Raw genomic sequence first — 17,584 nt, 5'->3', positions numbered from 1 at the left:
TACTCTACCCCATCTTTGATGCTTATCGTACTGGGGTTTCAGTTGCTTATGTGAAACTATGTCTCTGCTCCTGAGAAAAATGGGAACTTTTGTCCTTCTTTCTTGCCATCAAGAAAGAGAACTGGTGCTGAAATTTAGAAGTGGTGTCTGGAATGGCATTGTTCATTGATGCTGAAGAATTCAGTTTGCACTTCAAAGTGAGAAGACTCAGAAGATGGATGAAGAATGGCCTGGGAGGATGTTTTAGTTCTACCTGTCTCCTTTTCTTCTTTGGGACTTTAAATACCTGAAAAATTGGGCAGTGGTCTCTATTTTTTACTTTAGGCAACTGGAATGGTGGTCACTCACCAGCACAGTTTTCTTGCAGCCTATGCAAGGCTTAGGCCATGGAGACAGAAACATACCCTGGTTCTATTTATTGGGCATCCAATAAATAAAAGGGAACAAACACTGCAAGGAAAAGAAAAATAAATACCTACAGTAACTAAACTAATAAATACCACAAACTATTGGAAAAATCATATGAAACAGAACCAGTTGAAAACCTAATACAGTAGGGTGGGGGTGGCGGGAAATGAATTGAACCTCAAAAGTTCGATGATATGGTGACAGCTAAGTGCACTGCAACAAAGGTGACAGACCTAAGGGCTTTAAAGACAGTACAAAGTCCAAGGTAACAGGAACAGAGGAATGTATGGATTAAAAAGATGTCTGAATGAACCATAATGAAAATAAAATACTTCCACATGGTTCAGTGACATCTTTTAGAAACTTTACTGGTTTGAGCCAAAAACATCCTGCACTGACTTGGAACAGTTCTTATTAACAGCCAGTCAGTTACTCTTCGTGTTGTGAGATGAACTACCAGGGTCAGCTATAATCTCCGTCAGACTGAAGAGAGTCAGGTGCATCCCACAGGAATGCCAGAACTGGTATACCCATAGCAGAAGTATCAGCTGACTCCTGTCAAACCTTCTTCAGGCATCTAGGATTTAACAAAGTGGGAGGGACCATATAGGAATCTTCCCACACAGACACAGAGAATCAGGAATGTACCTTCCAGAGAACTCCCTCCCCATGAACAAATATATAGGACACTCTGCCACTGAAGTCAAAACAAGAGATAGGTACAAGTGAAGGCCTGGTCTGCTCTGGTCAATTGCTATCACCAAAAAGAGATTTGTCAAAAATCTTTACAGATGTTGACAGCCCAAATGGTCAGATTCTGAAGGGACACTGAAGATCAGTGACCATGAAGCATATACATTTGTTAGCTAAATGAATGGAATTACTTACCAACTGGATTCATTAAATCCCTCATCTAAAAGTAGGGACTACAAAAGAAAAGATGAACATCTGACTCCTGAATTGATGAATGAAAGGCAACACCATACTCCTTCCTTCTTTTGAATAAAGCAGTAATCGGAATACAATCCTTTGCTGCAGAACTTGAGCTATCATTTGCAATGCATCCAAACACAGGAAGTCTCTGAATCCAAGAGGCTATTCTGAGAGTGGGGGGTCCCTGAATAGAGAGACGAAATGGTAGAGAAGTTGGATGGATGTCCCCTCTAGATCCTATTGGTCAGCAGTAACTGTACAGCCTTAAAAGAAAAGGAGAGCAATTTCCAGAAGGATTAGAGAAAAGGAAAATGATCCCCTCAAATCAGCCCATGCCCTTGACAGCACCATGAAGCCAGATAACTTCAGCCTGATGGAGAAAGTACCTATTCAATCTGTTTAATCAGCTTTTACTTACCAAGTGACTCAAAGGATGGTCTACATTAACAGGTAGATGGATGCTCTGGAGATCTATCTCCCAGGGATTTAATGGGTTTAGTAGGGATACATTAAATCGATCCCTTTGCACACTCCCACTACTCCCCATGGTCACAAGGAGTAAGGAAAGTCGACGAGAGTCTCTCCCGTTGATCCCCTGCAGGGGAGATGCTGTGGTAAGAACTAAGTTGTCACCTCCAACTACACCATTCATGTAGCTAGAGTTGCGTAACTTAGTTCAACTTTGCGTACTAACATAGGCCTGCCCTTACCAAATAACTCATGAGAAATGGATGCTTCAATCATGAATGGACTTTCGGACTCTGTTCCAATCCAAAGCCTACAAAGTCAACCAGAGGGCCCTAAAATGAGAGCTACGGAAGGGATGTATTGCCTCAGATTCTGAATGTCCATGCTTTTAAGTTGCTAACAACTTTGCTAGACAACATTAAGGTTTTGAGTAGGAACTAAAATACTGAGAACTAACCTTAAGAAAGAAAAAATTTGCACAATTTGCTTTTTTAAACCATGAACTCCTTCCCAACAAGAATGCTCATCAACTGAATTCCAAGAACACTATAAAAAATATATTCCTTGGATGAGTAACTTTTAAGTGTCCTGTATTACACTCCCTATTTGCTAACTTTCCTCACTGGGGGTTTTGCTTTTCACAGCCCTGAAGAATTGATGGACATAGCTAAACAGAGTCGATCATTGGAACCAAAATGGTTTATCATTTTGAATTAGCAAAAATACTGTACAAGAAACATTCAATAACACCTAGATCAGACTTTTATTTTGATTTAGTCACACTATTGTGCTGTCTTCATTAGAGGTGTAAGGAAAAGCAGAACTGCCTAGCAACTTTTTAATAAAAAAAAGAGGGGGCTGAAAAGGAAGTGTAATCACAACATTTTAGTGCCTCCTCTGACAAAGTTTTCAAATACTGCACATTAGCCTTTTAAAAAGAGAAGCATTTGACTTACCATACAAAAGTAAACAACTGCCAAATGCACGTACCTGTTATAGGTGGACCAATAACTTGATCCTTCGCAGAAGGCTCATCACAACCATTCCCTTCTAATCCACATCTAGAACTCGGACTGCCAGCTTCACCCCTCTGTTGAAGAAAAAGGGTTCAGAGATACAATAGCTACATCACAAAACTTGTTCAAATTAACAGTAAAGGATTTACAAACATACTTGTAGTGCTAAGATGAGGAATTATTCAGTTTTAATAAGGATGAGTACTATTCCCCTGTCTTACTATAGGGACTTACCTGCTTTGAGACTTACTTTCAGGTTTACATTACAAGAAACATTAGATAATGAAGATTGATGACTACATGCTATTGAACTAGAAGTCCTACATGCAAGTTGTCTCACTGTTCTTGGCAGGAAGAGTGTCTTTGAACATGGTATTCAGCTGTCTCCAGTTCATGAGAGTCTTCATCACTAGCGGTTGTGGAATCCATTTCTGTTCTGACTTGGTGAATATGAGGCACTTGGAAATTCTCCTCTAGTCACAGAATTTACAATTCAGTTGTAGTAACATTGTTATCGTTAAATGGTCACTGCCTCCATAATATTGAATTCTGAGAAGCAAAGTTATCTTCTTTGGCCAGAAGTACTGTTCACTTTCATGTTATTGATCCCCAGGGTTAATCTGCTAACTACTGAAAGAAATTCAGCATCTGTGCACATGCACAGAATTCATGGGCCCCACAGATTTGCTTCCCCAAAAGACTGTCAAGGAAGCAAAGTGAAGCTGCAAGAACTGTCAAGTCTTCCCTCAGGCACCCACCAAGTACTGCACAAGTGATATTTTGGTTGCCCAGAGCAACCAACAGATATGTATCACTGTGCGGGCAAGGGGGAGAAAAAGAAAGGTTCAGAATGTCTTTCACATGCAGGACACCTCATTTGCTATTTTGGCACACTCAGCATGGCAGTGGCAGTGATTTAGAATAGATGTACTCCTGAGGGGGAAGCCTAGGAACTTTATGGAACTGCTGTTCAACTAACTATTCAGCTGGGTTGGCCCCTCCCAACCTCTCCAACCCTGTTTTCATCCAAACAGGACAGTAAGTGGTGCTACAACCCAACTGAAGAACGGAAGTATTTTGAGATACTCACGGAAGCACCAGCCAGTTTTCCTACTCCCTACTGAAGTAAAAACCTAGAATTACACCATGGTGCACTGCACACGGACCTGATATGGTGCACACTCAATTAGTCCTCTCCCCACTCTGTGACTAAAACATACACCAGCCTTTGTGGACAGAGCTAAGATTCCCACATCGTTTAATCAAAACTGTTTTACCTTAACCAGTACAAGATAGATGTATTAAAGACAGAAAGAGATTTTAAGTGACTATAAGTGACAGCAAACAGAATGAAGGAAAACAAAAACACAACCTAAGCATGATAAGCTAAATGGGGTTTGAATCATGCAGTGTTTTATCCTGACTGATGATACAACAGGCTTACAGATCATTGAGGCCCAGGCAGCCTTTGCTTTGAATCCTGCGCACCCTTTGTCACAGCCCCCCTGCCCATGCTGTAGGAGAACTGGCTTATGAATATACATAACTCAAAGATGCTTTTAGGTAAAATACATAATGTAATAGAACTTCTAAAAGTACCATTTGCTGATTCTATATATTCTATTTTTGTGCATATATTCTTGTATGTGAAGTCAGAAATAGAAATATGAAGTGTGAACCTCTTTTATAAATCTAAGTCTTCTAGTGAAAGCCATTAGTGGGATTAAGGAAACTTAACAGCTCAGTGATCAAGAAATGATCTGTAACTGGCTTAATTTTTCTTGTATGCCCAAACTAAGGTTGTTCCTGTAAAGAGAGATGTGACCAGACACCTGGTGCTGTAATCAACTATGAATCTGGCATGCTTCCATGGGGATGCAGAGATAAAGCAAAAGGATTCCCACCCTAGGAAAAAAATATATTTAAGAAACTGAAATCAGTCAGTCTTTTGTCTTAAGTTGGCTTTTGAAATTGCCTCTCTAGCCTAAAATATGATTCATGGGAAGAAGCCTGACAACAAACCACTCTAAAAAAAACTGTAAACCCAGTCCAGAGAAAAGAGATCAGCTTTGTCTTGAAGGATTTTACCTGGATTAAAGGATCAGAGGAAGAATATACCTTGAAACAACTTCTCTTAGGCTGTGTTTACACTAGCTCCCAACTTTGAAGGGAGCATGGTAAGAAGGGTGTCAGGAGATTACTAATGCAGTGCTACAGTGCGTATGCAGTACTTCATTAAGCGAATTCCCCCCCCACGGCAACTCTGAAGTGGCAAACTTCAAAGTGCCAGATTGCGGCTAACCCGCTAGTACTTTGAAGTCCCTTTACTCCTCAAAAGGCCTCTCTAGACAGAATCTGTCAATGAAACAAAGCCATGTTGACACTCCAGGGGGGACCTCTGTCAACAGACAGGGCTTCTAGGTTTCCGGGCAGCCCTGTGCGCTGTGCTTCCAGCTGACCATTCTGTCAAGAGAGGGCCAGGCAGTATGGCCACTCTCCATCAACAGAGCAGATTGCTTTTTCAATCTGCTGTGGTGTGTGGACACACTGTCAACAGCAGTTTTGTCAGAAGATCTTTGGTCGACAGATGATTTTAGTGTAGGCATAGCCGTAGTGTATTGGCATATTTTGTTTAATTTTGGCTTACCTGTTTTCAGTTGCAATCAGTTAAATCCTACTCTTTAGATTCAATAAGCACACTTATTATCAAGTCCAACATAACTAATGATTATCAGGGTCAGGGAGCAGCCATTGGACATCTCACTTTTGTTTATAGGGATTAAAAGTGATAGTTATTTGCTGATAAAAATACTTTGTTATCAGTGAAAAGTTACCTAGAGCAGTGGTCCTCCAACTGCAGGTCGTGACCCCCTTGGGGTTCTAACTCCATTTTCATGGGGTCACCAGGCTCACATTAGACTTGCTAGGGCCAAGGTCTGAGCCCCACCACCTAGGACTGAAGCCAAAGCCCAAAGGCTTCAGTTTTGACCATCTCCTAAATTCTGGCCCAGGGCAGCAGGGTGTGTGTTTCCACGCCACCCTCCTGAGGCAGTGTAGTATTTTTCATTAAACAAAAGGGGGATTCAACTCAACAAAGTTTGGGAAAACCTGGCCTACCCAATATACCCATAGCACAGAGACCTCACATTCCCTCTTCGGATTTATACACTAAGTATGTGACATAATGAAGTACATTAACACCTTATCTGTGCTAAAAAATTCTAGGTGAATCCAAATTACCGCCTTTTTTTTTTTTTCCTACTCAAACTCTAAGCCTTCTCCCCAGAAAGGGCTCCACCTCCTTTAAGGGTAAAGGAGCTGAAAGATTTAAATATTCTATTTAACACTATACTTTCACTAACCCATTATTGACAGACAGGTATAATGCCACACGTCACTGCTAGCTATCCAATTAGAAAGGCCAGCTCTGCATCCTGGCACTTACATAAGAGACCCCTGAGTTCTCCCACGCCTGTGAAGCTTTCAAGGCTACACATACTTTTGGCATATTCTATGCACATTCAGTGTACTCCGTTCAGTTCATGAGTGTTAGTGTTCTTAAAATGAGACCTAAAATTCTGCTAACAATGCTAATTTTGCACCTCTAAAGGGCTAGTGGATGGCTTACACTATGAGGCAGCAGTGACCCAAATATAGCCCACAGGCTGGATCCAGCCTCCCAAGATTTTTAATCTGGCCTCAAAGCAGCTGGCTGCTCCCCTAGTGGCGCTCTCTGCTGCAAAGGGGGGAGGGTTTTAGCAATTGGCCAACAGGGGTGAGGGACAGTGCGCAAATCCCTCCTCCTCAGTGCAAAGAGCCACATGAAAAACAGTCAGTTGCTTCCAGCAGTCCAGGGCTGCTGACAGGCAGAGAAACCTGCTTGGAGTGTGCTGCTGGCCTCAAGTGACTTTAGCAAGCTCATCCCAGCCACAGCCTGCCTCTAGTAGCCCACCTCCTCCCGCACCCCAATTCCCTCCCAGACTTTTCATTCCTCCTATACCCCTACCCCAAACCAGAATCTTCTCCTGTACCGCCTCCCAGACTCTGTACCCAATCCCCTGCCCCAGATTACCACCCAAACCTGCTGCGCCCTCTTCCCTAGGTCACAACTCCCTTACAGACTGCTCACCTGCTTCTAGATCCCTCCTTCAGGCCAGAAGCCTCTCCTACATCCATACCACATCCTGGATCCTGCACCAGATCACAACCCCCCTCCTTCACCCAAATTCCCTCTCAGATGCCACACTCTCCTGAACACCAGTGTCCTATCCCAGAAGATCCATTCTGCACCCAAACTCCATCCCAAATCTTATACCCTTTCCACAGAAAAATGCGGTCCTTTGTCACTTACTAAAATCTTGGAGTGGCCCATCAAAACTCATTGCCCACCCTGCTCTCCAAGTAACTCTCAAACAATTGAGACTCCCATGCAATGATCACAGCCTGGTTTGAATTCCATCTTGGCCAAAAAGTGTCTTGGTAAAAACCCATGAGCCTTCAGAAAGACCTTTTTCCCCTCCAGGGGGCTTATCTTGGGAATCCCCAGGTGAAATTTGGATCCTTAACACTACAAGGCCCACAGTGCACATCAAATTTTGAGGCTATTCAAGCAACCATGTAGACTTTAAAGCATCTAGAGATATTTGAGCTTTAAAGAGAAATATGGTCTATACCTTGATTACAGTAGATGTGGCAGTCAACTATAATTTGCTCAGTTATCATTGGAGTTCCTTCTTTCAGGAGTCTCCAGGGGACTCTGAACTCTCACTCACAGAGATCTCACCATTTTCGACATAAAAACAGGCATTTAGGAAGGGATCAGAATTTTGCAGGAGACCTACCATAAGTAGAAAATGGTTACCCCTCTCTCTAGAGTCTCAAAATCTAAATCCTAGTCAAGACAATGCCTCAGAAAGGTCTAAGTGTTGGATCACATTAGCTAGCTTGACCTAATATCTCTTTAAAAACCACTACTAGATATAATACACTTTTGCACATGACAGACTGGCTCTAATTTGTCCAGCTTAGCGTATGCTAAATTACAAGCATGCCCTATGCTAAGTAACATTTCAGAATGCATTAGATCAAACTAACCAAGATGTTCCACCTTTGTATATTCACATCCCAGTATAAACTCCAGCCTTTCAAGACCTAGTCCTGGGCTTTTCATAAACATAGCCCTTTTCACTTAAGAAAAGGATTTTGTTTTGAGGAACTCTTAGCTCATCCATGTTACAAAGGCCAATTTTTAAAAAGGCTCAGACAGTCTGATTAAGAGACTTTTCTCCTACCAATTTCTTTGCCTTTTTGTGGGGGAAATGCTATTGTCAAAGAGCAACCCTGTTTCCCTGATTAGATGCTCCCAGCTATCCTACAGGACAGGAAAAGCCCTAGACACACGCTTATACAGTAGTCCCTCAATTTAAGTGAGGTTTATGTTCCCACACACCGTTGCATATCTCAAGTTTCAGTTAAGTCAGGGGGCGAACTTTTTCCCCAGCAAAATTCCAATTCTGCAGCCAGGGATGCAGGAGCACCTGGAGTTCCTTTTGTGAGGTAAGTGCTAGGGTGTGAGAGTGGGGGGCAGCTGGAGAGAGTTAAGCCTGGCAGTGGGTTGAGGAGGGAGTGGAGAGGTGGAGTTGAGCTGGAGCCACATGTGGTGGGAGGTCTGAACTAGAGCCATGTGCTGGGGTGGTTGAATGGGAGCCACGCATAGTGGGGTAGAGGTTTGAACCAGAGCCACATGTGACAGGTGGTGAGCTACAGCCAGAGCTGGGTACAAGGGTGAGCTGGCGTTGTGTGTGGGTGGTGAGCAGGGCTGGATGGGGGTAGTATCAGGACCCTGCAGGGTGGGGAAGAGGGGTTGAGCCAGCGTGGGGGAAGCAGGATTTTGAATTATGCTTAACTCACAAATGCAAATTAAGCGCAACTCAAAATCATGCATTGAGGGTTTCCTGTAGTTTCTCTTTAAGAGAAACAGATGCAGCAACACAAATTTAATCCACAGGTTTCTCTGCCATTAGTGACCAACAGGAGAGTACCAGGAGAATCCACGGAAGGACAGAGGAAGGAATGATAATCAAAGAAAAAACAAACAAACAAGTGAACAAAGTAAAGCCTACATTCCATTAAAATAGCTCTTATCCCAATATATTTCCATAAACCTGAAAGACAACCGTTTGCTAGCCCCTTAAGCCACATCTACACCATCACCGCTATGGTCATTATTCACACAAAACAAAAAACAAAGCACACACTTAGGTCACTCAGGGGTGTGAATAAGCCACTGCCCAAGCAACACATTACACTGCTCTTAGCTCAATGCCTGAGAAAGAGAAAAAGCCAGTAAAGCAGGAGAGTCTGACTAGCAGGCTGTTTGCTGCCTTTGTATCTTTTTCTCTTGAAGGTCAACCTAAAATGGAGGGTGAAACAGGATAGGAGAAATTTAGAAAATAAAGTTTCCCTTTTTGTATTAGGCCTTGAAATGAATACACTTAAGTCAAATCCTTGTACTGACTGCTTTCTGAAAAAAGATTGATTGCTGGAGAAGGTGAAAGCCCTCTTTTGCTATACATTAGACTAATAGTCACTTATCAGACTTAGCAAGCCTTTAAGCTCACGGAGCCTTGAATTATGATTTAGGCTTACCTGACTGAAGCCATTTTCAGGCAGCTTCAATGCTGTAATACATTCTGAAAATTCCTCTCCTTCACAATTACCTCTTGGCATTTCTGGTGCCACCAGCTGTTTGAAATAGGCTTCCAGTTGGTTATCATAGAACTCATCTTCATCAATATCATCATCTATCGATATATAGAAAGTGCATTAATAAAACTTTTAAAGTAATAAAATATACATAAATCTCTAAGTGATCCCATTACCATAAATATTGTGAGGTGTACCAATACTAACATACTGAATGTAACTAACCGCCTTAGCAGGCAGAGAAATAATATTGTCCCAATGTTATCAAACAAAAACACTGAGGCAGAGAGACTAGTTTGCACAATATTACGCAAGAAAGTGGGCATGAAGCAAGTAGACCTGGTTCTGTAGCTGGCTGTTTTGTTCCTAAAGTTTCTTTTAATCAAAAAATGCAATTCCAACTTTTCAGGAAAGGATTGGTTTTCATCAGTTTCTCAATTAAAAGAGCTGAAAAAAGTTATAAAGTTATCTGAACATTGACATTTTCTAAACAAAAACACCTGAATTTGAAACTGTTTAATTTTGAAATTTAGGTTACAAAGGCTTTTTAAATATAAACTGGTCACAAATAAAACCTAGCCATTAAGCTGATCAAACAGGTGTACAGTCTGCCAAAGCAAAACTGTTTCCTCATCCTATGAAAGTTTTGGAAAGTCTTCCTATTCCTGAGCCAGGATGAAAAATTCATATATTTCAAATGCTCTCAAAACTGAAACATTTCCATATATACTTTTAGTTACATTTTTGTAGCTATGCTAAAGATGAATTTGATAGAACTTCTAGCAACACCCATCATTGCTTTAGTACCTAAAAGAAGTGGTAGTTATTACTAAGCATGTCTCTACACTCCATTAAACACAAACACAAACACACACACAGGTTTGCACCTGGTGAGTCAGGCCTGTTGCAAAAGTTGGACAGCATAAGACAAAGGATTGCAGAAAAATAAAGTAGTAGAATGCTACCATGGGGAACTAGATGTCACCCCAACTTTCATAAAGCTAGGCAAGTCACTTGAACTAAGCTCTTCACCCATGTGTTCCTCAGTTTCTGCATGGCCAACCTAAGGCCTGATTAACAGGAATTCTGAGCACTAAATATCTATGAATAAAGTCAGGTGTAAAATGTGGAAGTCAGCAACTTTGGTAGTAAAGCAACTTTGAACAAATGAGCTTAAAATTCCAAAGCCCGAATCTTCACATTGCCACTGACTGTCTTGCATTTCTCTGGAGAAGTTCATGCCGCCTTTATCAATCTGTAAAATGAAGATATACTAACCCATTAACTAACATCTGTAGAGTACCTTCAACATGTGGTGCTATATAATGTTTGAATACTTTGAAAAGTCAGACACAGGGGCCTGGTCCACACCATAAGTTTGTCAAATTTAGCCACATTAGGGCAATTTTGTTAACACTGAGTTTACGTCAAGCCCATTCCGATAGCTTTAAAAAATTAAGCTTGATTTCAGTACTCCAGCTTTTCAAGAGTGGCCAAGAGACATGTTAGTCGGTATTCTATCAAAACAAAGCAGCAGTCATGTAGCACTTTAAAGGGGATGGAATCTATTCTGGCAGATAGCTACTTAACACAAAAAAAAAAAGTTGATATCTATGCCACGATCACATGGGGCATGGTGGGGAAAAAGGGAATATGCCAGTGACACCCAGCTGTGTTGCATAAAACTAGAGGAGCTCAGACAGGCATAGCAGAGGAAAAAAGGAGGCATATGGACAGCCTGGGTCATCACTGCAAACATACCACTTTTAAGAGCAGCTGTAGGGGATTTTTGGTGGGTGGGGAGAGGGGACCAAACACAGTCTTAAAGCTGTTTGTGGATACCTCCCAAGAGGTTCTTCAGGGAACAGGGAGGACATGGCTGAAGAAAAAAGGAGCAGAATGGCGAGCAGGCAACTGGAGCCAATCTGACTAACAGCCAGGACCTTGTTTTAAGCATTGGAACCAGTCCCCTCCTCCCAGGACATATTGCAACTGGACCCTGATGATGGGGAAGGCACTTCTGAGGAGCTAACATTTTAATCATGCTACAAACGGAGGGAATGACCTGGAAGATGTGGAGCAGTTCACCTATTTGAAGTATTACAGGAAGAGGCACAGGGACAGACAGTTATATCAATGCAAGAATAGGGAAAAACAAACAGCTTCATTTAAGACTGTCTCATACTGAAAACTAAACTGCAGATCCTCACCACAAAATGTGAAAAGTATGCTCCTGTATGCATGAGACCTGGAGTACTAATAAGCTTCAAATCACAAGCTAGAGACATTCATAAGCAGATGCCTGAGATACATCTTTCACACCAAACGGCAAGACTTGGTCACAGATGAGGAGCTTTGGAACAGAGCAGGACAAGAACCACTTGGCAGCCAAATCAAGACAAAGTGAGGATGGCTAAGCCCCACTTAAAACCATCACCCAGCATAGTCTGTCAAGCTTTCAAATGGAATCCACGAGGAAGACCTCTACCGAGATTGAAGGACAAGAAGTGGGGTACGCCTGGAGTCAGCTAGAAGTTTTGTCCCAAAACAGAGTGAAATGGAGGAGATTAGTGCCTTTTATGTTCCACCCAGAGTACAGGGACTTAAGTCATAGCTGGGTGTGACCTGTGGTAGCCATTTTACCTACACAGCAGGGGTTCCCTGGAACTGTTTGTTATGGTGCCTGAGACTCAACAGAAATTCTCCCTGTGCATTTCCATAAAGCTCTCTTAAAAGGCACTCTTTCATCCTTCTCTCAAATGTTTCAGGAGAGATCTGCTTTATTTCATCATCCACAACAAGGCTTTCCATTCCAGGCCAACAATAAGTCATCCGACATCACTGCAGCACAAAGCATTGCAGCATACAGTCAATTGCCATCAAAGATAATACTCCTCTCATGCGGGATTAGTAATTAAAGTTATTAAAACTAATACCCATAAAAAACATACTAGAAGTTAAATTATTATATACTGTACCAGTTGAGTTTCCTTCTAGGCTTGCAAGAGACAGCAGTTGTTCGTTTTCTAATGAACCCGAAAGATTTGCACTGAAACAGTCACTTAAAATTTCATTTTCAACCAACTCTTCTCCAGGTTCAGGTGCACCAATCTACACAGAAATTCAAGTAGGTAAGTGCTCAAGAGTTCCCCAACTATATCAGTCAGCAATTTAAACAGCTTCTTCATAAGTTACTTTCTTCTGACCACGACTCTTTCCTCTCCTTGCATTCTATTACCAAGAGTTCTAGCTGCAACACACCTTGTACAAAAACAGATTCCATCTTACAACCATCCCCAAACAAGTAACAGAGACAAAACAAGGCATATCCACAAGCTTGGAAGGTAGAGAAAAGATGCTCTCTTAACTGTATTAAAGATGTTGAAAACAGGCTTTCCACTACCCCTCACCAGCTTTTTTCTGGGGCCACCATTTTTAAAAGGCAGCTGGGCAGCTCTGAGTTACATGCGCCTCTTTAAGCCGTCATTTGCGGCTCCTACCACTGCTCTGCCTCCAGCTCCCTGACTGCCCATGAAAGAGCAGCACTCATTTAACTGGTTTAATGGCTGACTTTGTCCGGCAGGTCAGAGAGCTGCCCCTGCCACATTGGTATGAGGAGACAGAGGACTGGGGCAGAGCCACACAGCTGCGTGGAAAGGAACATGGCCACTGGTAAAAGAGCAGCGGCATGTGGCACTCCTTTAGAATCCTGGGTTGGTTGGCAGGGTTCAAGGCTGGGGAGTTAAAGGCTGGTGGAGGGTTGGGGCTGCAGCAGAGTGGGGTGGGGATTAAGGATGGCAGGGGTTGGGGCTGCAGGGGATTTGGGTGGGAGTTAAGTCTGGTGGGGGGTGCGGTGGGAGGCAGGGAGGAAAGTTAAGACTGCAACAGGTGGGGGTTGGGGGGGGAATGGGGTTAAAACCGGTGGCAAGTTGGGGATGTGGGGGGGGGGGCAGGGGCAATTAAGGCTGCAGCAGGCTGGGGCAGGGGAGAGGAGGCAATTAATGCTGTGGCAGGCTAGGGCCAGAGTTCCAGCACCTCTTTTCCTAAAGGGTAAAAAAGCACCAGTTTAAAGATTTCCAGATGAAAATAAAAACTTGCTTAATCATATAAAAATACAAACAGAGCAAGTCCTTTCCTTTCTACCTTCCAAATGTAGATATTCCTTGTTCTGGTCTCAGTTACTCTGAGCTCGAGGATGCTGTTACACTGAGCCAGCAGGGTTTGCTCCTCTACAAAGCAGTAATTCCATTAGCTGCGTTAATGTAAGCTTTTCTTGTTTAAAAGTAATTTAGTTTTCATGGAGCAGATTTACCTGTTTTTGCTCTTCACAGTGCGGCAATGAACATATTCCTATGGACAAGTCTGCAACAGAAGAGTAGTATTGTTTAACAGCACCTGGAATTTGTTCCTATATTACACTATTAAGTCTGTATACTTACACTTTCCTGGCAAACAAGGAATTGCAGCTACAAGGTGGCTTTGGGGACAAAGACTTCTTATTTTGTCAAGTATCACACCCTTCACAGTACCATAAAAAGATATGGAATTACCCATTTCTAATCATTCTTAGAACACTAAATATCAAGAAACCCCAATAGACATTAGGGCTCCATGGCATCTCGCCAACAAGAGAATGTGTGCTCTGAGGTCTTACCTACTTTGGCAGAACAGGATGGGAAGAAAAAAAGAGAATTCAAGTGTCTTTCTGAAGATGATCAGTGACAAACAGAATTAAGCTCAGGTCTTTTGAGTCTTTGTCAAGCGGTTTTCAAATTTCAGTTCATGTGCACGCATTACCCACATTGTTTTAATTACTTATTTTAAGCTCTGTGAGCAGGAACTCTTTTATATCCATCCTTGCACAGGACTTAGCACATTACAGCTCTGAACGCCAAGTGATAGCACTAGGCACAAATGCAAGAAGAAAAAAAAATAGCCCACCACTTCTGCTCCTAAGATATCTTCTGGGAACATTTTGAAGAAATTCATTCCCCGGATAAAAAGGGAAAGCCATGTCAGGTGTAAGCAGTGCAAGAATGAAATATCTTAAAAGGAAGACCACTTATTGAGAGAAAATTATGTGAATGACCATGCAGAGATGGCTGAGTGGCTCATCTTGTTAGTAACAAAATTCATTTTCCCATATACCATTCTTCTCTGTACCTTTTAATGTAAGTATGATTTGACATTGGAAAAATTTTGGGAATTTACTTGTCAAGTGGTGCCGGAAAACAAAGTTTTGTTTAGCTATTCCTTATGACTTGTGTAGTTAGTTAACTAGATTTAGAATCTGTTACTCAAGCACACAATATAGAAAGTTGCAGTCAGAATTCTAACACTGCTGGTGCGTCATTTTCTTATTTTATATTACACAATACATGCCCCTCCTTTAGGCCCATCATGACTAGAGACCATAATGGTGATGGCCTAAACCCAATCCCTATTTTATTTCAGCATAGCTCAGCTTTTCCAAGGACACCTCATTCTGTACTTGTTTTGTCAGAAGACTGAAGTGGCAGTGAGTTAATGGGAGCTTATTCCAAAATTAAGTGCACTCTAAACACAGCCTTAGCTTTTTTGGTAGCTTGATTTGAATAAATTATTTTTCAGTGATTTAAAATGGTTTAAAAATTGCCTTGATTCAAAATCAATCCACCCTGTCTCTCCCTATATAATAGGGATGAGTAATTTAGTCCAAGATTATGGCTGAAGTCTAAAATCTGCTTTATCTTCAAGAGAAGCTATAGCAGCCTATCAAAATTAGGCAAAAGTCTGTTTTTATCTGTTTTCCATCCAATCAATATTTCCCACTGAATGGGAAGAAAACCAAAATACTGACCTCACTACGGATGCATAAAAATATTAATATTGTTTTATAGTTCACACTGTGAGTGATTAAAATTATGATTAACTGTAAACAGACAGCCCCCCATTGTGTGTATATTCCAGTTGCTTTATAAAATGTTAGGACTAATCAAAGAAATTGACTATTTCCACTTTGCCCCCAGGAATAAGAAAATTTCTTCAACATTTTCCTGTATTTTCCCTATTTAGTCCTAAAAATGTCCATATAAATCAAAAGTCTGTCTTAAACGCTCTTGCTTCCATGCCAATTTTTAACTCCCAAATCTGGCACTCTTGTCCAGCAGGACCATGGATCTTCCAGGATCATGGAGTCCTGGGGCTGGGAGGAGGAGGGACCAGCCAGACCAGCACCAAGAGCTCAGGGCAAGGCAGAAAAAAGGGTGAGGGGGCCATGCATGTAGTGAGGCAGCAGCAGCGAGCTGTGTCCCAGGCTGGTAAGATGGAAGCCCAGGCAGGGACGCAGTGGCTCATTGCCAGAGCTGAGTGGGAACCATGGGCCGGGGAAAGCTGTGGCTGCACAGAAAGCCCCTGGCTGGGGAGCAGTTAGGTATTCTCAAGGCCAAGTGGGAAGCCACAACCCTGGGAAGCTGTGGCTGTGATGCCGGTCGGGGGTTGGGGGGCGGTGTAGCCAGACAGAGTCCCCCTGCTCTACTCCATCTTACCCCTTTTAGATGCTTCAGCACCAGAGCAAAGAAACAGCAGTCTTAGAATGTTTGAAAGCACAGGTGCACTTATCTCAAGTACAGTTTTGATGCTTCCAAAAAAACACAGATGTGCTGTGTCAACATGAGACTGGATTGAAGAATACAGACAAGGGGGTTAACAGACTAGCTGTTGACCCCAGGGCCTCTACCTGCCCTTGGCTGGTACTGATTATTGACACGCCCACACTTTCGTCCCAGAAGGGGAATCTCCCGCCCATATGAAAAGAATGTCCTGTTTTAATGATTTAGTTCTCTACCCTACAAGTGTAAATTAAATTACAACTGCCTTGTGAGAACTGGCGTCACAAAGACAAACCAGCACAATTGGTACATTTAGATAAGGAAGGACGTGCGTGACCCAAGGGGTATAAAGAAGGGCCCGGCAGACCACTCTGAGCTCCAATTTCCTGTATCTGCCGGTCGGGTAAGGTTATTGCCTCCTGAGGACCCAGGGGACACCCTCCTTGTACAGTTCTTCCCAAGGGATTCAGTGAACGACGTTGGCTATGCCAGGAGTTGAAGGACGCAGGGGTGACAATTATACCTGCAATGTACTTTTGTGCACATTCAATAGTAAGAGCTCTTTAGGTTGAGGCATCTGGTCCTCAAATGGGTAACTTTCTCTAATTGACATGCCATTTGTCTCATCCTACTATAGTAGCTAAGCAAATAGAGCAATAACCTTGTAACCATTAAGATTTTTATTGCAATAACCACGTAACCATTAAGATTTTTCCTTCTGCTTTAATAAATAGTAACCATGTTTAAGCTTCAACCTGACTGCTTTCAGTTGCTGTGATTCAGCCGAACAAACAAAAGAACCATAGCCGTTTGGCTATACCAGCCTGGTCAGCTGTAAAGTGCAGTAAAAGCTGAGCGCTGAGTTGTGCTGCCTCCATGGAGCAGACACTCGGGGCACCCGTCAGCCTCCCTGGCTGCCCACTGTGAAGGGACTGTCTGTCCTAGCAGTTGAAGACTTGGGTGTGATAAGGCTCACAGACCACTCATTACTCGGCCATCAGCTAATGGCAGGGGGGAGAGAAGAGGGTGTCATGGCAGAGGCCAGAAGTGGGGCAGACTTGACCTCCCCTGGTGCAGAGGAAAAATGATCGCTGGTCACTCAGGTCACGAGGGTACCACACCAGGGAGGCTGAACCAGTACTACGTTTTAAAACAATTGATACCACCTTGCTGTAACTTGTGATTTATATGGAGTATTTGATGGAAGTTTTATCTGTAAATGCCAACTCTCTCTCCCCTCCCACACAAAAGAGAGAGAACCACCATAAAAACCAGGTGTTCCTGGTAAAAGATGGCCTATCATTTCTGAACGCACTAAAATTATTCAAATGATTTTTAAAATACAATTACTTGACTTCCAACAATTACCCCTTTCTACCCCACAAGAGCTACAAGGAATGCGAGTGTCTTCTCAGTTTTTGTAGTCAGCCTCCAGAAAGGGATCCAAAGGACAAACAGAGCATT

General features: G+C 42.5%; 1 protein-coding gene across 1 annotated transcript in view; it reads right to left on the bottom strand.

The window, feature by feature from the left end:
- CEP192 (centrosomal protein 192) overlaps positions 1 to 17,584 on the bottom strand; it is a 172,473-nt gene that overhangs the window by 134,101 nt on the left and 20,788 nt on the right. Inside the window, exons 5-9 of the mRNA XM_074987485.1 lie at positions 13,843 to 13,892; positions 12,509 to 12,641; positions 9,474 to 9,628; positions 3,179 to 3,296; positions 2,800 to 2,913 (exon numbers count right to left, since the gene is read on the bottom strand). Coding sequence (XP_074843586.1) covers positions 2,800 to 2,913; positions 3,179 to 3,296; positions 9,474 to 9,628; positions 12,509 to 12,641; positions 13,843 to 13,892 — 570 coding nt within the window. The remainder of the gene's footprint in view (positions 1 to 2,799; positions 2,914 to 3,178; positions 3,297 to 9,473; positions 9,629 to 12,508; positions 12,642 to 13,842; positions 13,893 to 17,584) is intronic.

The sequence above is a fragment of the Carettochelys insculpta genome, chromosome 2 (assembly GCF_033958435.1).
Source record: "Carettochelys insculpta isolate YL-2023 chromosome 2, ASM3395843v1, whole genome shotgun sequence".
Lineage (NCBI taxonomy): Eukaryota > Metazoa > Chordata > Testudines > Carettochelyidae > Carettochelys > Carettochelys insculpta.
Note: the sequence above shows the minus strand (reverse complement) of the source record. Positions and strands in the feature narration are given on the sequence as shown.